The sequence below is a fragment of the Nesoenas mayeri genome (assembly GCF_963082525.1).
Source record: "Nesoenas mayeri genome assembly, chromosome: 17".
NCBI lineage: Eukaryota > Metazoa > Chordata > Aves > Columbiformes > Columbidae > Nesoenas > Nesoenas mayeri.
Genome location: NC_137565.1, coordinates 7,140,879 through 7,162,274, shown reverse-complemented (window position 1 = coordinate 7,162,274; position 21,396 = coordinate 7,140,879). Strand labels below are relative to the sequence as shown.

Sequence of the window (21,396 nt, the reverse complement as noted above, 5' to 3'; positions counted from 1 at the left end):
TGAAGCGTGATGCGAATGGCTGCTTTGCAAACCATGGATATTTATTAAATGTGCATTCTGAACTGGTTCATTTTTAAATTAATAAAAGCAGTCATAATTTAAAAACCACTCAAAAATAATGACTTGAGTGCAGAAGCCTGTTATAAGGAATTAAAAATTAGAAGCTGCTTTCATTTCTTGAGGGCAGCTTGCAAAGATTGAAATCAATTTCAGTAACCTTATCATTGTGTTGATAGAGTACCATGACATCATGTCCCTATAGATTACCACTGGATCATTACATATGTTGGTCCAGTGAAGCACAAAGATCAAAGGCCCAGCAGAGGTCTTCAAAAGTATTATTTTAACATATTATTAAAATATTGCTGTTATTTTTTGTAACACTATTTGGGGACCTCAAGGATGTGAGTGAAATATCAGAAAAATATCATATATGGAAACAAAGAAAATAATAGTTAAATGGTGTTATACTGTAGGTTATTAAACCAGTGATGTATTATGGTAATATTTGTGTCTGATGATTTAGAAGTAACTTTACATAAATTGTGTAAGATGTTTCCTCTAGTTATTTATAAATTGTGTCTAAATGCTCCAGTCACGTTTGGGGCTTGTTCTGAGAACTGCTTGTTCCATACGATAGGAAATACGGATCTATTTTGATGTACCCTTTTTAAGTAAATCGGTTTTGAAGGGGTAACGCTGTAGTTGTGCTGTTTCAAGACACAAAGCAATGTTTGTAGGAAAAAAAAAAGAAAAAGTGGCATCTTTTCTTTAGGGAGCCTTCATCGAGCCTGATAAAAATCATTAACTTCCCCCAGCCCCGGGTTCCCGCTCGGCCGGGTTGCCCTGGAGATGGCGCAATGGCGGCGGCGCCGGGACCGGCCGGGGCTTTCCCGGCCCAGACAAAGGAGCCCGCCCTCCGCGGCTCAGCTGCCAGTCATGGCCAGACACACCCTCCCACCGCCTCCGTCCCGCCCCCGCCTCCCTCCCATTGGCCTGATACGGTGAGGGCGTATGCCTTTCGCGTCTCTATTGGCAGAGCGAGTTAACATGCCAGGGAGCTCACCAATCGCTGTCGAGATTTCAAATTCCTGACAGCAGAGACTGGGAAAGCAATTGGTTTGGCGAGCGCGGAGTCCCGCCTGCGGGAACCGGAGCGGCTTGAAGCAGGCGTTTAAAGATGGCGGCAGCGGCGCGGAGTGGGGGACGGTTTTCCTGAGGCGGATGAGCTCGCTCTCCCCCCCACTCGCGGAGGAGCGGCCGGGACACCGGGGATGGCCCAGGTTGGTTCTGGCCCTGCGGGGCGGCGGGAGGGCGTGCACGAGTGGGCCTGCGTGGCCAGTAACCCCTCCGTCCCCACAGGCCGCGGCGCCTGCGGGGGCCGCCCGGCCCGGCCCGCCGCGCTGCTCGCCGCTCGTGTCGCGTGGTCCCCGGGCCGGCGCCGTCAGGAGCCTCTTCCTGAGCGGCCGAGGCACCGACATCCCGTCGCTCGAGCGGGCGGGGACTGCGCTCACTGGCGGGTGTTGCCGGAGCCGCTTCCCCCGCCCCCGGCCGAAGGGTCCTTCCCTCAGAACCCGTGTTCGGTTTTGTTCAGGGGGCCTGGGGGAGGGCTGGGCTTGGCTTCTGGTTTCCCGCTCGCCCCCAGCCATTCCTGCTCGCTCCCGCCGTGGGAATGCGTTCAGAGTAGCAGAAGGAAGAAAAACGCCATGGTTTTCTACCCTCCGCACACCTCCCTGGCAGTGAGGTGATGGGGAGCAGCAGCTCTGGCGTGAGTTTCTACACGGCATCGTGTTCTCAAGGGAGGTGAGGGGGCGGATTTCCGCTGCACACATGCAGGGCAGAAGAGCGTGTCTCCCTTGTGCGGAGTTCGGGAGGAAAGCCAGCCCGTCACCCATGCCCCTCCACTTTTTGTAGTTCTGGTGCGTTGGACGGTGAAGATAAGGTGGTGTGTTTGTCCGGAACTCTCAGGATTCTTCTTCATGCATTCCTTCTGTTAATAGTGAAGTACAGTTGTATCTTCCTCTAAATTATCCTGTTACAGACTTAAAATGTTTTTTTCTCCTAACTTCCTTCACCTTTTTTTTTTTTACTAGAAAAATATAAGTCTCTCTTTTGCACCTATTTTCCGTACGTGTCAGGCTTATCTATAAGGTCCATTTGTCCACTGAGAAGCCAGATCCCTCTGACATCCAGGCATCGCTCCCTCATAAACTGGGATTGAGGGCTTACTGGGTGAACCCATTCAATTGCTTTACTTCCTTAGGTTGAGAGTTACAGATATTGGAGTTAGAGCTTTAATTTTTCTTTTGTGTCTCCCTTCTTCCTTCTGTTTAGGTAACTGAACTTAAGGGCTTGTATTTTTAATTCTGGACGAGAAGTTAGGTCACTGGTTCTTTTGGGCAGCTCCTTTTGACTACCAGGATTACTCTGCTTTTTTAGAGAATGTGAGGGGAATCTGATTCTATGTCTATCGTTTTTCTTTACAAGTAAGAAGCTGTTAGTGATGTGAAAGTAAGATTTTCTTTTTTCTTCTTCTTCCTAGGCCCTGATTTGTGTATTTTTAAAAAACGTTTTGTGGTTTTCATATTTAATTGAATCCACGTAAACCCTGCTAGAAAACTGGTCAAAATATAAAGGCAGAAATTGTTTTGCTATTTCTGATGGTGCCTTTCCAAAATTATGTACTGTGCTTGTTCCAGAATGGGATGAGGTCTTATGAACTAGAGAAGTTCTTCAGCCCTGTGTGTATTGACCACTGATAATGGCTGGGCCCGTACTGCCTTTTCTTAGACTGCTTTGATCACTTACATGAAGTGGTTGTTTCCTTCAGAATCTGTCTATTCTATAGACTTCCTGTATGTAGTAGTTAATTTACAGACTATTTTTCTTTTGAGACTTCCTGTTCTGGTTTAAAAAAAACCCCAAACTGAACAAAAAAACCCAAACAAACCCAAGAAACAGTCTCCTTGTGTTGCTGGCTTGTTTGTTTGCAGGGTGTTTTTTGTTTGGTTGGTTTTTTTGTTTGTTTGTGATTTTGGTTTGGATTTTTAGCAGTTGATAATAGAATTAAATTATTTTTAGGACTGTGTATATCAAAAAAGACGATTATAATAAAAAGAAGGTAGGTGATTGTGAATGAGTAATTACTTTGATAAGGGTTAAAACTGAGTGGACCTTTAGGGATGATCAATACCTCATGAAATCTGCTCTGCTGAGTTGCCATTTGGAGCTGGAGGATGAGGAAGACTTTGTGTTTGGAGAGCTAATAAAGAGAGTTTGCTCTGAGCCACTCTTCCTTCTGGGCTCCACTGAATGTGAAGTAAGCAGTTTCTGACAAGTCATCCAGTTGCTTTTTAAAAGCGATTTTTGAAGAGAGAGGCTGTGATATGCTGTTCCTTGTTCCTGGTTGCAGCTACAGGTATTAATGAAGAAAATATGTTCTTTATTGAACTGACTTGTAAGATGGCCAACATGCTACACACTCAAGGGAGTTCCTCTTTGAGTTTGAGCAGTGCTGATTACAAATTCTAGGATTCTGGTCTTGTCCTGTCTTGACCAGAGATACCCTTTTTCTCTCTGTACTTCCCCCCGCCATCCCCGATGTGCCTGTTCTGATTGCAGGAATAGGCAGTGGTACATATTAAACAAAGAACTGGTTGTTGCTTTTTTCTTTCTGCCTTCAAAGAACATCTATAAAACAACCAAGATACTGGTTTTGTTGGGAGCTGTGCAGTCTGTTAGATACATTTTAGGTGCCCACCATATATCAGTTTCTTTGAGTTTACTTTGTGGTATAAAACTTTTTCAAAATAAGAGCAAGCAGTTAAAAATGTGACATTTCCGTGTGTTGGTGATCTGCAGAACATGAGCTGTGCGTTTGTATTTCCAGCAGTTCATCCAGAGTTCCTTCAGTGCTTTGTACTGGCTGTTGCAGATGTCAATGGTATTCTGTTTTTTTTTTTTTAAGGAATCCTTATGGAAACCATCGATGGAACTTTGTAGACCCCTGGAGAATAAAATCTGTTCTTTCAGGGCAAGTTTATTAAGAATGAGAATACACAGACTAACTTATGTTGCATTCTAATATTATATAGCCTAGTATGCTGAGTCTGTTTTACACATGGTTGTTGGCTTCCCTTGATCTAAGGTCTGTTGGGCTGTTTTTAACCTACAGGCTCACCTAACTCATCCTTTTAGGTTTCATCCCTCTGTCTTTCTTTGAAACACCTGATATCTAAGGAAAAATCCTTATTGGTTTGGGAGGTTTGTGTGTGGTTTTTGCTTTTGTTTTCTAGCCCCTGATATAAAGGGTGTATTGTAACACAGTTGGCAAGAAAGTAGATGGGAATTGGACTTGTGTTACTCCACTTCTCCCTGGCTTTTTGTAGCTCATAGGAAGGTATTGTAGCCCACTGTAACTGTAAAGCTGCCAGACTCTGTTATCTCACCCTAGAGATGTGGCAGGTTCATGGCTAGCAATGCAAAAGTTGTTTAAACTCATCTTGGTCTGGTACTTTTTCTGGCCACGGTATATGTTCTGATTATAGCAGACAATCCCTGGCAGTGATTTCATATGTTGTTCGTTATTTCAAGGCCAACAAAAATTTCATTGTTAATAGTGCTTGAATATAATAACAAGACGTCTTTTCTGCAAAAAAGCGGAGGTGTAGTAGTATCATCGAACTGCCAAAGCTAGGCAGGTAAAGATTAATTTCTTGTGTTTTGACATTAGTGTTGGTAAAACACTCTTTAGCGTAGGAGCAGAACGTGTATCGCTGATGTGGAAACTGCATTGACAATCATGTCTTATGACTTGCTAGAAATAGTCTTTCTGGTTGGACCAGGTAGTTCCTTGATCATACTGCTCTTTCAGATTCTAGAATACCAGTTTCAGTGTTTCATTTCTATGTAGTTTACTTCTGTTTGCTCTTTTAAAGAGTCTTTTGAAGACTCTAAGGTGGAAAAATTAGATTACTTAGGCATTTAGTTTCTAGGAGTTACTGAACTTGTACTGTGACTTTTGATTCTTCTATTTAGAATTAACAATGAAGACACTAATGATTTATTGTGAAGAACTTAAAAATTTGTCATTCACCTTTTTGTTTTCTTTTTATCTAAAGATAAAGAAGGGGGAAGGTTATTAGGCAAATATATTTCTAGAGCTGTTCTGTATAACATTAGGTGTTTCAGAACCTGTTTGAAGAAGAAGGAATTGATCACGGCTCAGGTGATTGTATGATCATCTTATAGAATGGGCTGAATTGAATTATCTAGAATTTCTTGTCTTACTGGTGAATGAGCTGTTTTTCATTCTGGAAGGTAATATGTTTGTATCACAAAAGATGGGATTATTTTAGAGCTTTTATCAAAATGGAGTATTTTTGCATAGTAAACCTACAATGCCTGTCAAGCTTAGTGTTGAATGTGCCAATTTTGAGTATAATAAACAAAAAACCCAACAAAATGAAACCTGTTCTTCTGCCCCAGCAAAACTTTATTGCCAGATGACTAAAATAAGAGTTTGCTCTGTTGTATATTTTGTTTTCTTACAGCTTCCAGGTAGGTAGATTCTGTATGCTGTTGAATTGTAATTGATCCCACCATAACTCCCAATTCCCAGCTTCCTGCCTTGCCCTGGTTGGTGTTTGGATATTGCTGTTTGTTTGTTCTGTCTGTGCTGGTGTAGAGACACATTAGAGAATTATATTTGGCTTCTCTAAGTCCCTCATGACAACCCAGACGTTCTGCCCTGTTGCCTTCGAATGTTATACAGCAATGTCAGGACTCGAGCTTATCTTTCTGGAATATTTGAGTAGGTTTTCTCTGCTACCTGGAAGCACCAGCTGGTTGTCTTGAGCAGAGTAACGCTGCTTTATTTCTAGCTCGTAGGAAGATTTAAGGCCAGTTTGGGGTGGTATGGAGGGACTTGGAGAAACCAAAATAGCAGGTAAGAAATTATCCTTCCTTTCCTCAGGTGCTTATGGTCCTGCACAGATTACAAAAGTATAATTGAAGAAGCCATCTTAGATATGGTAGAAAGAACCCACTTATGTAAAAAGACAAACAAAATAAGACCAAAACAAAATCCTACACCCCCACCTCCTGTAAAATTTCATAGAGCGATTGAATCTTTTTGCCAGAGTCAGTTACTTAAAACACTGGCTTCTAAATGCCCTCCAGAATTAGTCTGAGCTTTTACTCTAGACCTGAATTCCTCAGACATACAAATGTATGGTCACATAATAGTATAGAATATAAGATCTAATGTCTAATATCTGGTTATCTAGAGGTTAATTTTGTGGGTTTAGTAAATTATGAGATTTCCTGTTAAAACTTCCAATGAGATTTTAAAAGTACCTAATAACTTAAACTTTCAAGAAGCTAGAAGACTATAGTTGTTAAAATCTTGTTGACTTTGCAGATTGTCTAACTGTAAGCTAATTACCCTTTCTGCTGTATGGGTAAGTATGGCTTGAATACCACGTTATTTTAAATAATGGGAGAATTCTCCCCAAATGCAGAGTTTTTAGTCTGGTGCCTACAAATGCCATGCTTAATGCCCTGCCTGCTAACTAAGCAGAGATGGTGTGTCCTGGTGTACAGATCAAGCAGTAAAAACAATCTAGTTTGAGCCCAATTTGAAATGGTATCAGGGTGCCCTGTTTTTTTCCACTGTAAAAATGTCACTCTTCTAATTGAAATTTATGCCAGAAGGAGTGACACTTTTTTCTTTTTGCCTGGAATACTTTTCCCTGTTTTTTTTCCTGACAAAGATTTTTTTCTTTTTCTTCTTGTAGGTTGAAAGAAGAAAGGGAGATCTGCTTGGCCATTGAAGATGCAGTCTTAGTCTTCAGCTATTTAAGCTGAATGCATTGTGATTTCCAATAATTGAGACAGTGATTCTGAAAGCTGTCTACATTAATGAAAAGAACAATGTAGTCAGCTTAACTGAATCATCAGTGTTGCATATTGAATAGAACACGATAAACCAATCTTGATGGACTTATGCGTGTTAGGAATATAGATATAAACATTTATTAAATCATTGCTTTTTTTTAAAAACAGTAGTTTTAAAAATGGATCAATATGAAAATGTACCACCCCTCCCTAAAGAACCTGCAAGAGAAATGAATGTGGAGAGTCACACTTGTCCCCCACCTCTGCCGCCTAACGAACAGCCTCCACCACCTCCCCTGCAAACGTCCAGTGACGCAGAGGTAATGGACGTTGGCTCTGGTGGTGATGGACAGTCAGATACCCCTGCTGGGGACACGCACAGTATCTGCAGAACACAGCTGCTCACAAAGGGATCTGCCTGCTACAAAAGTCGTCTTATAGTAGACCCTAATAATAGCGACCAAAGCCCAAGAACTGCTCGTCATGCACCTTCAGTTCGAAAGTTCACCCCAGATCTTAAGTTACTTAAAGATGTAAAAATTAGTGTTAGCTTTACAGAAAGCTGCAAAAGCAAAGATAGGAAAGTTCTGTACACTGGAGTTGAGCAGGATTATAAGGCAGATACAGATTTTGGTATTAATAATGTCAATGGGGATTTGCATGCTTGTCCTTTTGGTGGTAGTAATGGTAAAGCTGTAGGAATAGGGGGTGAAAATGATGACAAGAAGGATGACGAGAATGATATTGAGCAGGAAAAGAGAGTGGAATATGCAGTTCTGGATGAGCTAGAAGATTTTACCGACAATTTGATGGAAATAGATGAAGAAGGAGGAGGGTTCACATCTAAAGCAATCGTTCAAAGAGATAAAGTGGATGAAGAAACCTTGAATTACTCGTATGAGGTAAGTAAATCCACAGGTTTTTAGTGAGCAAGAAGTTTCCGAGTGTCTAGGAAAAAGTGTGTAAAGATGTTCACTGAAACAGTCTCTTCCACAAATGTGCCATATATTAGTAAAAATTCAGTGAAAATTAGTAGAATTTTCAGAGGCAGAACTTTGGCTGAAAACTTGTAAATTATGTTGGTCAAACTTTTGAGCTGTGTGGCAGCTTCTATAGTCTTGTTTAAGAATAGCATTTAAAAGGCTTCTTATACAATTGCAGCTCCTCTCATAGTGAAAAATACCAGTTCTCACTGACGAAAACTTATTTTCTTATTTTTCAGTCATTTTACTGGAATCATTGGAAATTTCTAGTTTCTCTCTGTATGGAAGTACATAGATAAAATGTACACTTTTTCTTTGCAAGGGGAAAGGGAAGTTAGGAGACCCAGAAGGATGGTGGCTGATAAAGTCTCTTTCAGGATGACTTTGATAATGATGTGGATGCTCTGCTGGAAGAGGGTCTTCGAGCACCTAAAACAAGGAGAGTAGAAAATGAGAAATACGGTGGTGAAAGTGATCACCAGTCTGATGGAGAAACAACTGTGCAGCCAATGATGACCAAAATTAAAACCGTACTTAAAAGTAAGTTATTGATTACTAAATATCTGTAATTTTGTGTGTGTGGCTTGTGTCTTTAGAACAAAAGTGTATCAGCAAGCAAAGTTCAGGATAGCAATTCTTGTGAAACAACATGTTACAGAATTGTAGTGTTTGAAGACTTCTTACTATAGGGTATGACTTTTCACATTCCTGATTTTTGTGAGTACTTTTGATCTTCATTTGCTGTATGTAATGATAATGTATTGTAGTGTGTGCATTTGTGAAAAATTATGAAGGATGCTACCTCGGCAGTGGGGAGGTGAACAAGGGTGACCTCTTCTTTTGTCTCCATTACTGTAAAACTGTCGTAGACTGTGTGTGGCAAAATGAACAAATAATTCTGTATCAAAATTACCGCTGCTACTTCTTTTCAGTTGAAAATATAATGGAATCTGTAATTTTGCAGAATTTAATGTGGGTTAGAAACATATGCCCTTTTATTAAAGCAAAACAAAATCTTTCTACGAGACCTTTTTAGTCTTTTTTTCAGTGTCGTTTTATTCATTGAGACAGAAAAATCAATAAAAATAAAAGCCTTGATTCATTATCTGTTTTTCTCAGCTGTCTACCCAAGTTTCAAGTGATTCTTTGCTTTAAAGGTCGTGGCCGCCCTCCTACAGAACCTTTGCCAGATGGATGGATCATGACATTCCATAACTCAGGCATTCCTGTATATCTGCACAGAGAATCTAGAGTTGTTACCTGGTCTAGACCTTACTTCTTGGGCACAGGAAGCATAAGGGTGAGAGCTGTCAATTATTTAAATGCTCACTGAGATACAAAAATCAGTTGTGATCCTGCAAACAGTTGAGTATTTTTCTACATTAGTGGGCTTCTTTCCAGTGTTAGAATTAAGATATTTGAAAACTAAACCACTCTGTTTCTGAAAATAAGATGGGACTTTTCTTACTGTGTTTTATTTTTGCAATGACTAAATAAAAGTAACTTCCATCTTGATTGCTTCTTTGTGTTTTGAGTTTTGCTTTTGGTGAGCTTGAGGTACTGAAACCTTCTGTATTATTTTATTATTGCAGAAACATGATCCTCCACTTAGTAGCATTCCCTGCTTGCATTACAAAAAAATGAAGGAAAATGAGGAAAGGGAACAAAACAATGACATAACCCCAAACGGGGAAGTATCACCTGTAAAGCACCTCGATAAATCTTCAGAACTGGACTGCCAAACAGAAGAACCAGACTCTACTGCTGCTGATTCCGGGCCTTTAGATGACAAGGACCCTTCAGGGGGAGATGCAGCACAAGGAGCCTTAGGACAAGTTAAGGCCAAAGTTGAAGTGTGTAAAGATGAATCTGTAGGTATGTATGGAAAGTGGAATCTTTTCTTGGCTGGAGGTGGGTTATTGGCATTTGGGATACATATGCTTTATTCCACACTTGGCAACTGAATAATATCTTGCATGACATCAAGCGGTCAGTTGTCTTTCTGCACTGGTTTTCATATGCAGAGGTCTGGAGAAATAGTCCAGGATTTAAAAAATCAGTTCTGATTTTAGCAGGAAGATAAGCGTACAGTGGAGATTTTTGCTGAAGACTTGAGAGTCCACATGCAAAGGAAGGTTTTACACACAAAAATGTGAAAAATTTGGAAGTTTAGTCCTGTAGACTTTACATCAGTTTAAGAATCGAGTCAGTGTGTACATATGAATTGCTGTTGTCAGGTGTGTTTGTGTGACTTCTTTAAATAGGGTTTTCTATGCAGTCTCTATATTGGCTGAATTATATCTATTTTCAGTATGGTCTCAAAGAAGATAAATGTGATGCTGAAGATAAATAGTGCAGTTTAACTAGATGTGCTTATTTGTACAAGTCTAGCAGAATAAGTTATACAAATATATTTGCACTCATGCCAAAGGGTGTGATGCTCCATTATTTTGTTTATATAAGTATGCTAGTTTTTGTATAAAAGGCTGCCTGAAGAAGTCATGCCTAAATCATTGCCAAACTTACGGAGGAACTTGGAGAGAAAACTCATCTGTCACTTAACACAACCTGAGAGTACCATCCATGTAAATTACTGCTACACAGAGTACTGGTACAGAGTATAGCCTACCACTTATCTTTGTAGCGTTTGAGCGTAGAACTTGTCATTACATGTGTCCTGATCTGTCTGAAAATCACACCAAAAGATTAAAAGAAAAAAAAAAATCAGTATTTAGCAGCAAAACTAAAAGCAGTAAGCACTTATTTTCTACATGAAGTTCACCTGTCTATCTCTCTCTTTAAATAGGATCTGTTCTGTTACTGAAAAAAATAGTGAGTGGTCATGTGTAAGTGTGACTTGCATTTGGAATTCCTTGTGGAAGGAAACAATGCAAGCTCCTTGCTTTTGTTTCACTACATCTTGGGATGCTGCTATTTATTTTTGCCGATGATATCTGCCGAAGTATCCTATGAAGGAGAAGCAGCTGTACTTGAATGGGGCAGTCTTTCAGTACTCTGTATGTGAAAAGAATAGTGTTAAATTATGTTTAGAGGACAGCAGGTATTAATGGAGTTCATGCAGCATCATTATATAGAGTTTCATGGTACACTGTTCAATAAATAGGCAGCAGTAATCAGTTTTGGCTTGAGGAAATTTGAGGCTAATAGCATAATTACTGTTATTCACTGTATGCCTGGCTTCAGGTAACAAGAGGGTGGATAGTTGAAGTAGAACAAATATTAGCACTTTGTTACAAATTCTGTTGGATATTATGCTGGCTAGGGCTTAGTAAAATCTTCAAGTGACAGAATAAAATGGTCTTGTATTTTGTTTTCCAGTTTGCACAAATATTTTTGCATTTGTCCTAGTAATGGGAAAACTTGTAATTAGTTCTGTTAGTATAAAATAGCATCCCAACAGTGGAAATAGCAAACTTAATACTTGCTCAGTGGTAGAGAAAGTAACTTGGTTGTGTTTCTTAGATCTGGAAGATTTTAGACGCTATCTTGAAAAACGTTTTGACTTTGAACAAGTTACTGTAAAAAAATTCAGAACCTGGGCTGAGAGACGGCAATTCAATCGCGAAATGAAGCGGAAGCAGGCGGAATCCGAGCGGCCCATCCTGCCTGCCAATCAGAAACTCATCACCTTGTCTGTGCAAGACGCACCTACAAAGAAAGGTTAGTTTGCCTACCTGGAGTTCAGCTATTCTATATCAAAGACTAATTACAGTTCAAAGCTTGACCAACAAAAAAAAAATCCTGTAATAAATCCACTTTCTTCTTGTTCTAGAATTCTGTGTTCTTGGATCCATCGTATCACAGAATGGTTGGGGTTGGAAGGGACCTCTGGAGATCATCCAGTCCAACCCACCTGCTAGAGCAGGTTCACCAGAGCAGATCACACAGGAATGTGTCCAGGCGCACTTTTCCTTCACTGTTACATAGTGAAGGAAAAATACTGTCAAAATATACTTCCAATTAAAAAGAATAATTGCTAAATGAAAGGATTTTTATTTAAGGTTGCAGTCCTGGTAACTGGTTACTGCCTTCAGCTACTTGTTACTGTTCATTGTCACTGAAAACCCTCCTGCCTGGTCACTCAGTGCCACTGCCGCCTTGGTTCTATACCAATTCTAATTTATCCCAAATTAAGGACTGGTTACAAGTGCCAAATTGATCCAGATTAAAACCTACAATTAAAAATATACATTTAAAGCAGTTAGATGGAAACAGTTTAAGAACGAACTGTGTGTGCAGTTTTGTCCTGTGATGTGAGGAGTGGATATCGTGTCTGATAAGATGCTGGGGTAATCAGCTCTTGCCCGTGTTGGCTGTGATGCCATAAGAGTATGTTTTACTGCACTCTGATGTTTAAAGTGTCCATAGACCAGTGATTTGGGTTTTGTTCTTGTTTTGTACATTGTCAGGTTTCTGGGTTTCTTCTTAGGAGAATTAAAGCTTATGTATTGAACATTCCCTGTTACAGGGAGGTACAGTTGCATTTTTGGTTAATACACTTTATCTTAAATTCTGTAATAAGTTTAGAGCCACATTGAAATCATCCAAATTAAGGACTTACTTGCACTTTATCTGTTGAAACCTTAACTTTCTCTCCCATACTGCTGTAGTGCCTGCTCAGACGGTGTTTGTGCTCTTGACTAACAGTACTGTTGCAGCAAAAAGGAAAATAAAATGGGACTTTCAGATAAAAAGAGCGTGTTCAGGGTAAGAGGACAGTGGTCTGATTTGTGGCTTCTAAACCAAATTTTGTGAGGGGAAAAAAAATGGAGTGATTCTGGTTTGTGGATTTGAAGTCTCCATGCCTGTTAGAAGGAAGATCCGTGTTTAGGAACAAATTAGAGGTTTTCTAATTGATGCTAGCTGCCAAAAATGCTGTCTGCAGAGGTCCAGAGACCATGGGACTGCAACCATTGAACACATTGACTTAGCTCATAATTAGTGCACTTGCAGTTGTTAATAGAACTTTCTCCGGCTCATTTCTCAATACTTTTCTAGAGAAAATAGACTTTGAGGTCCATGTCTGATTCAACAGCATTGCATTGAATTTAAGCAGGCACTTATCCCTTGGAGCTTGTCATTTATGCATTTGTAGTAGACATTGTCTTTTAAAGACTGGAACTACTGAACTGTCTTCCCCTCCCTCTTTTTTTGTAGAATTTGTCATTAATCCCAATGGGAAATCTGAAGTTTGTATACTGCATGAATATATGCAACGAGTCCTAAAGGTTCGCCCTGTTTACAATTTCTTTGAATGTGGTAAGTCTGTTAAGATTTTTTTAATCGACCACACACTGTTTTGAAGGGCTTATCTTATGCTTGGGTATTTATTTTAGGTGAATGTTGTGGGAGAATGCACTTGATGCTTAATCAGGAATCTAAAAATATTACATTTATGGCAAATATAACTGGAATGAAATTAATGTTGGCATTTTTTTTCTGTAAATTCCAGCCAGATTGCCATATCTAGCTGCATTTGAGATTGCTTTACAAAGTGGTAAAGCATACATTCCTTGCATTTTTGCTTTTGCCAGGCTTTTCTGGGGGTACCTTATGGAGGAGGAAGAAATTACAGCTTTTTGAGCAGCAGGCTTGAAAGGATTAAGTCCTGCAGTCAGCAGCCAAGGAATTACAAGTTGGGCATCTTAGTTTAGTGTGGAATCTATAATTATTTGGAGTTACGTTCTTCCTATATATGCATTACATAATATAATTGAATTTTCAATGTGAGAATGTGTAGTTCTTGTATTTACACTGTGTTAGTGATGCAAAGATTTTGGAATTAACCTTTGGATTCTGATAGATTACAAGTGGCCTCTTAATGTAAAAGTTCTTCATTTGGAAGAGTGAAGCACATGGTGGTAAGTCTCTGTTAATGGAAATCTCTGTTAGTTTTTCAGATATCGGAGTAAGAAATTCTTCAGTCTTTCTGCAGAGTAAACTATTTCCATCCCTCTGCAAGTTGAAATGAAGAAAATGAATCTTGATAGCAGTGCCGTTTCATGCTCATGATGAGTATTGTACACTGGGAATTCTTAAAAACTGTCTTTTTCTTTCCTCCTCCATTTCCAGAGAACCCAAGTGAACCTTTTGGAGCCTCAGTGATCATTGATGGAGTGACTTATGGGGCAGGAACTGCCAGCAGCAAAAAACTTGCCAAGAATAAAGCTGGTAACATTTTTTCTTTGTTAATACCAACTGCTGAATTGTTTATCTGTTTTCATTTCTGCCTTGAAGATGACACATTTGCAATAGTAAGTAGGAATTGTTTTGTTAATAGCCAGAGAAGGTACAGTCCTGTCTTTTTGGGAAAAGTGATATTTCTAGGGGAGATGTGAGCCTTGCTTAAAGAGTGCTTCATTCTGCTGGTTTTCTTTACAATCATTGTTTAAAATAAATGTAATCAGGGTTTTTTAATCGTTTTCTGCAGCTCGAGCTACACTGGAAATCCTTATTCCCGACTTCGTTAAACAGACCTCTGAGGAGAAGCCCAAAGACAGTGAAGAACTTGAGGTATTGAGCTCTTGTTTGCTGGCTGTCACTGCTGGAGTCTGTTTTTAAAAACGTTCCACCTTCACTGTCAGAAATATTGATGAACATTTGTAACATTTTTCTCAGATGGAAATTAGAAATTCTTCATTTATAGCAAGGTCTATAGCAATGAAAGTACCTTTATTTTTTCTATCAGAACTGATCAGAAAATTTACTGTCATGCGGAGTCCCTTGTTGAAATATCAGGTCAGTTACTGAAGACCTGAAATGTTCAAGCCCCTGGGCTGCCTGTCCTGCCCTGGCTTCCAGAGTCCTCTGCTTGATGCCTTGAAAAGTTCGGAGCTGACGCTTTCTGGTTCTGTGTGGTTGTCTTAGAAGACCAAGTGAGAACTAAAAGCGCCCAGGCTTCTGAGACATTTTCACTTGGCTGTGAAAGCCACTTATTGCCAAATTGGACAGCTCAAATTTCAGACTTTAAGCAACGTCATCTGAGAAAATCAAAGGAGAAGTTTCTTTAAGTGGTGGAGGGTGTGTGCTATATTGGAAACGTTAAATAGCTAGTTGATCAGTGAAATGTTCGCTTCAGTTCAGCACATAACAGACCATCAGTGAGGAGTAAGGGAAAAATCAGTGGTCAGCCTGGAAGGAATGCTTTAATTTTTAAAGGTGTAGAGCACAGAATGAGTTGTTTGTAGGCTTGTTTTAACTTAAAACTGTGGTGTATGCCCTCCGCTCTTGAAGTGCTCATTAAGAAAAGGCAGAGAATGTTCTCCGTTTTTTAAAATACAAAATGTTCTGATAGCTGTTATGTTTTCATTTATTAATTTATTATTTTGGTGAGTAGAATTTCATAATTAGTTGAAACAAATAAAATAACCTTGTCCTGAGCGAGAAAGGATGACAAAGGGTTTATAAGATTGTATAAGTGGGACATAAAAATGACAACGTCAAATTGGAGTTAAAAGAATTATTTAAATTTCTGTCTGCAAATACATGATTAGGTCTTACTGGTGTTGGTAAATACCTCCCATTGTGGATTTAAAAACACTTTTTAAAGTATTAAGCACAGAGTAACTGAATTTGTTTAATGCTACAGAGGAGAAATGAGGCTTAAGAACAGCATTAAGGTCTTACTTGCACAAAAGCTCAAGAACTCAATAATTCTTTTTGATTGCTTTGTAGTATTTTAACCATATCAGTATTGAAGACTCACGGGTATATGAACTCACCAGTAAAGCTGGACTCTTGTCTCCATATCAGATTCTCCATGAGTGCCTTAAAAGGTGAGGCTGCGGAGTAGGAGGTTTGGGCTGGGACGCACTGGTTGCTGGTACCCGCTGTGTTCCACGGTAACTGGGATGTTTGTGGGCTGGCCCGGCTTCACTGTAAGGTGTGGTGTGGCCTGAACTGGGGGATGCTGGATCTTCCTTTAATTCAGATTTGCTGTTTAGGCCTCTTATGGGATTGGGACATGTATCAAGGAAAAACAAATTTATTTGCAAGCTTACCTTTCAATTCAAGTAAAGTTTCTGATCTAAAAAATAAATCTCTATTAACGAATGTCTTGAAATCCCAGAATCCCAGAATGTCAGGGATTGGAAAGGACCTCAAAAGCTCATCCAGTGCAATCCCCCTATGGAGCAGGAACACCCAGATGAGGTTACACAGGAAGGTGTCCAGGCGGGTTGGAATGTCTGCAGAGTAGGACACTCCACAACCTGCCTGGGCCAGGCTCTGTCACCCTCACTGAGAAGTTGTTTCTTCTCAAATTTAAGTGGAACCTTTTGTGTTCCAGTTCGAACCCGTTACCCCTTGTCTTTACCATGGGTTGTATCTTATTCCATTGCAACAACTGTCAAAGATAACTGAAACCACTTCAGTGGTTTGTAATTTTGCTTAATATGTAATATTGATTTTGTTTTTGCTTAAGAAACCATGGAATGGGTGACACATCCATAAAGTTTGAAGTGATTCCTGGTAAAAATCAGAAGAGTGAATATGTCATGACTTGTGGCAAACACACGGTGCGAGGCTGGTGTAAGTACAGTACTTGGTATGACCTCTGGTTATATCTCCCTTTTATCCTGTTCTCCTATGTTGTCAATTTTGTATCTCAATTTTGAACAACACAAGTAAATATTGGTGTCCGTGTAATGTGCCAGTATTGACACGTTTTCGTAATTATTTTACAGGCAAAAATAAAAGAGTGGGGAAGCAGTTAGCTTCGCAGAAAATCCTACAGCTACTGCATCCGCATGTGAAAAATTGGGGCTCTCTTTTGCGTATGTATGGTAGAGAGAGTAGCAAGATGGTTAAACAGGTGAACATGATTTTGTTTGGTTGTAACCTACTTTGTGGTTTTGCTTTTCTGTTTTTCTGGGGTTTCTTATTTGGTTACAAGAAAGTGGTGTCTGGTTTGGCAGGGTAGTGCTGTTCTGTCACGGTGAAGGCCGTGTGCATTTTATGAGAAATTCTCATTCTTTTGAATTGGTTCTCCTACCTTGCTGTTGTCGGAATATAGATGGCGCTTTCATTGCCTATAATAATTCTAATATCGCATCTTCCAGATTGAAATTATATAACCTATTTAATATTTCACCGACTTGTGTAAATATGTTATTACTTAACAAAGTATAACTAGCACAGATTAAACTTCTGCTCCGCTTTTGGTGGTTGTTTTTTTCATCAAAAAATCTCATCTCTTGTTGCTTGTGGTCCCATTGAATAGGAAACGTCTGATAAAAGCGTGATAGAACTTCAGCAGTATGCCAAAAAGAACAAGCCAAATCTGCACATCCTTAACAAGTTACAGGAAGAAATGAAAAAATTGGCACAAGAAAGAGTGAGTATCCACGCTTCTGTATTTCTAAAGAGGCAGAACGCCACAGTTCAGAGCCACCGAGTAGCAGAATGTAGAGAGATTTAGAGATTTTTCATCCTGTCTTTTAAACGGGCTTCTAACTGAATTTTACCTACTTTGGTAAATTTCTTTTTAACATTAGAACAAATTAGTCTTGCACCAAGATTGACATATAAATTTGGCTGAAATGGTTCAAAATTTTAAAATGGTGCTTTATTCTACTCTATTTCTGATGCGTCATGGGGTTTGTTTCCTATCCTTTTAGGAGGAAACGCGAAAGAAGCCCAAGATGACGATAGTGGAATCGGCTCAGCCGGGCAGTGAACCTCTGTGTACCGTGGACGTGTAAGGAGGAGATTCACAAGTGGGAGCAATAACACACAAATGGAGGAGCTAGATTTTCAACAATTACTTAAAAATTGTTTGCTGCAGAATGTGAGATAACTTTTAAAATCCAAGCTGCTTCAGTTACGCATTGTTCTTTTGCATCGTCAGGGCAATATTCAATATGACTTTTTCCTACTTTGTTTTTCTTTTCTCTTTTTTTTTTTTTTTTTAATACCTCTGAGATGTGTACGTTTAAAGAATTGATCCTGAAGATCTTTACTTGGGCAAATGCACAGAGGACAGGCATGTTCACACAGGATATACTCCATTAAGCACTTTTTCCTGGAAAGCCATCCGTGTTGTTTGCAATGGATGTGTTTTAAGGATGGAATTCAGATTATCTATGTACAGGTCGAAGCTGATATTATATATATACACACATTCATATATATGTATATATAAAAGAAGTATATGTACATCTCCTTGTATGAACATGCCTCAAACTATTTTTGTGAAACGTTTTGTTGCATTTCAGCACATAATAATATGCACTGAGAAGACACTTTGGTGACAAATACATGGAAGTGATGAGCAATGTTCCTAATGCCATAGGATTAGGCCAGTAATGCCATTTCTTTTGTTCTGGTTTTTTTTTTGTCTCCTGCCAGGCTTAGTTATTCAAGACCACAGTATGCAGATTTTTTTATTACTTGAAAAGAACAAGTATACCTGGTAGTGTTAAGAGCAACAGGCTGGATATCCAAAATCATTGGGTTTTACGTCAGTTGAAAAGAGCCCGTGTTAGTTTACGGATCAGTTGAAAGGGGGAAATGTGGCCCTCTGTATTTGATTAAAATAAAAACTGTCATTTGAAAGGCTGTTTTCAGAGCTTGGAGCCAAAACACAGCTGCCCATGGTCGACAGGCTGGAAATCCTTTGCCAGTGAGGTGTTTAAAGACCTTCCACTCCCTTCTCCCAGCAATAAAACAGTTTCTCATTTGTTTGGAGTCAGAACACGTCTGACTTGCTCAATTAAGTCTTAATTAATGTGCACTGTAAAAGCAAAGAATTGAAAAAAAAAAAGAAGAAGAAATAATAAAACAAACCACAACCTTGAGAAATCTGAAATAACTGCAGCAATTCAGGTTTTTTAAGAAGTTTTTGGTTTTACTTTTTTTAATGACATTTTTAGTTTTTAAAGAAAAAGTGTAACTTCTGCAATGTAAATTAGAATGTAGATTTGCAATATGACTTAGAGTAATGAGTAGAATGAGACCAGAACAGGTTATAATGATAAATAAGAAAATCACAAATATGCAACTATTATAAATACAATCTTTGACAAAACAGGCAGCGCTCACTGTGTCACCGGAGGCTTTGCTTTGTGAAACAAGGCACGGAAGAGAGAGTTGCGGCCGCGGTGCCAGCGCTGCTCTGTGGGTTCTGTTCCTCTGGGTGCTGGCAGCGAGTCTCCCCTTGGAGCCATTGCTGTGGCTTCTTCAGTTTGTTCTCCAGGAGGAGAGGGACCCCCAGGCTGCTGTTCTGGGGGCTCATCCCAGCCTGGTGCTGCTGAGGGTCCCAGTCCCGCTCCCAGCGCTGGATGGGCAGGTTTAGTCATTGCTGCAGCTCCTGGGACCGGGACAGGGAGCTGGGGCTTGCGGGGGGTTGTTTTGTTTCTTGGGTTTCTTTGTTGTTTTTTACCATGTTAGACATAGAGTGCTGCAGTATAATGAATTTAGTGCCTACTGGATTGTAACAATATTGGCATCAGTATTGTAAGACCTCCTTTTAATGTCACCCGTTATTTTGGATTCGAATCTGTATTTCAAACTAATGTTCTCTAAGATGTCGCCTATAATGTTTGAGGTTAAACGGGAGGACTCTTGGAGTCTTACCTGTTTCTGTGTTTGAAATGCTCAGAGGTCTCTGCAAATACGAATTCACCCTTTTTTATTGCTATATTTAGCTTTTCAGTTCCACGAGTTGTAGTCCTGTTAGAACAGGATACGGGTAGTTGGAAGGACTATACATGAACTATTATTTAAAGAAGTGGCCTATCTGAAAAAAAAATCTCCAGGAAACACTGCCTCTTTTTTTTTTAATAGCTTTAATAAATCTCCATCTTTCGAAGGGTATATAATATTGGTGCAGTAGTGACAAGCAGTGATTACTGTTTGTCTCTCTTTTTATTGTTTTGTTTTCATAAAGACAGGGCTTATATCTTCTATGCCTAAATATATTACTCTCTTAGGTAGGTTTTACTTCAGCTTATGTGTTTTCAGCAGGAAAATCTGTACTTGGATGGCACTGTAAAAGACAAATCACCCGTGTAGATCTTTTCAGTTCTCTGAAATGGGAATGTCGTTGCATTTGCAGGTCACCTGCACAACATCCGTAGATGCCTCGCTGACAAATTTGCTTTCATTATTTTTCAGAGGATCGCTGTATTACCTCAGTCTGCCACTATCAGAATTGCAAGGTGACCATTGCCCTTAATTAAAACATACAGAGATTTCATTGTGAACCAAAGCCTAGAACGTATATTATGCATTCAAAACAAAAACAAACAAAAAAGGATGGTATTAGACCTTGCTGCAGCCTTTAACTGGAGAGATGTCCAGAAAATAGCGCAATAACTGCTGGAACAAACAACTTTAACTGCTGTCAATGTCATTGTGAAGTATTGTGTTTTAATGTTTACTATTGGTTGGAGTGTAACAGTCTTGCATTTGCACATAAGCACGAGCTGCTGTGATAGAGGATAGATCATTGCATTAACTTCAGCTTCTGCATGAACACTTGCAGTGTGATTCCAGATGTATCCTAAACTTGTCGTGTAACTCTTGTGTGTTTTCTAGGTAATCGGCTGTAAAGGTTTAGATCTTGATTGTATGAATGCATAAAACAACTGCTGCTTTTGTCACTGGTATTTGTTATTTATCCCCTCTGCCTCCAGAGGAGGATGGGTATTTTTATAGGGATGGAGTGTATTTTGTAAGAACTGTTCCATCCTTTGGGAATTAGACAGTTTTTGCTTTGCATATTATGTGCTTCTCGACAAAAGTGTGGTATATTGACTTTAAGGATTAAATTAGTTGTGCATTCAAATCTTTATGGTACTGATGGATAACTTACTGTGACTTCCAGTGAATAGTCAGATGCTACCTATTTAAACACCAGTCATCCAGCTTTTTCTTAAATATTTATTAAACAAAACTGATGAAGTAGTCGGGTACTCAGAAGTTTGGAAAGACTTATGCATAGACTTAACTGTTGTATGTAAACTTCCACTTTCCTGCGACGCTGTTAGGCTTTATACAAATATCTTTGTAACATCAGAGTATTGAAAAGCATCATGATTATCTTATTAATTCTCTAGACTGTACTTTGGTCCTGGGCTAAAATTCAGGAAGTGAGAGCCTCCTGACTTTCCGTGGAAAGAAATGTGAAGTGCAAGAAGCCATGCTGTTGTTAACCAAATAAAATGATCAATTGCAGTATTCTGATGTGTATCTGAGAAAGTGGGAAAAAAACCCAACAAACCACCAAAACAAAATTCATTCTTATTGCCCAAGTAGGTACCAGCGGTTACTGTACAAGTTGTATTGGGTGCAGTTGCTTGATGCCAGTGCTGAATTGGTACAACTATAAAGCCTCATTTTCACTGAGCCTCTGCTTGCTTTTTTTTCTGCACAATCATATAATCCTATGTGTTTGGTCTTTGAGTACTACATGTGTATTTTTCAGACAATTAGTTTTGAGCAATAAAGTTTGATATTATAAAATGTTCCAGTGTGATCAGTATTACAGTAGCTT

At 39.4% G+C, this 21,396-nt stretch overlaps 1 protein-coding gene across 1 annotated transcript; it reads left to right on the top strand.

Annotated features, from left to right (window-relative positions):
- Window positions 1-1,152: 1,152 nt before the first annotated feature.
- Window positions 1,153-21,389, top strand: DGCR8 (DGCR8 microprocessor complex subunit). Its single transcript, XM_080355080.1, has 14 exons — window positions 1,153-1,283; window positions 6,798-7,799; window positions 8,258-8,420; window positions 9,038-9,180; window positions 9,473-9,755; window positions 11,364-11,561; window positions 13,059-13,160; window positions 13,974-14,072; window positions 14,332-14,414; window positions 15,576-15,676; window positions 16,324-16,430; window positions 16,586-16,713; window positions 17,122-17,235; window positions 17,519-21,389. The coding sequence occupies exons 2-14, from the start codon at window positions 7,077-7,079 to the stop codon at window positions 17,600-17,602; spliced, it is 2,328 nt and encodes a 775-aa protein (XP_080211206.1). The 5' UTR covers window positions 1,153-1,283; window positions 6,798-7,076; the 3' UTR covers window positions 17,603-21,389.
- The last annotated feature ends 7 nt before the right edge of the window (window positions 21,390-21,396 follow it).

Bases quoted from the DNA above. Each gene is read 5' to 3' on its own strand.
- DGCR8 (XM_080355080.1), top strand. From the start codon at position 7,077: ATGGATCAATATGAAAATGTACCACCCCTCCCTAAAGAACCTGCAAGA. The intron at 14,415-15,575 runs GTATTGAGCTCT...ATTGCTTTGTAG, and splicing joins AAGACAGTGAAGAACTTGAG to TATTTTAACCATATCAGTAT. The intron at 16,714-17,121 runs GTGAACATGATT...CCCATTGAATAG, and splicing joins GTAGCAAGATGGTTAAACAG to GAAACGTCTGATAAAAGCGT.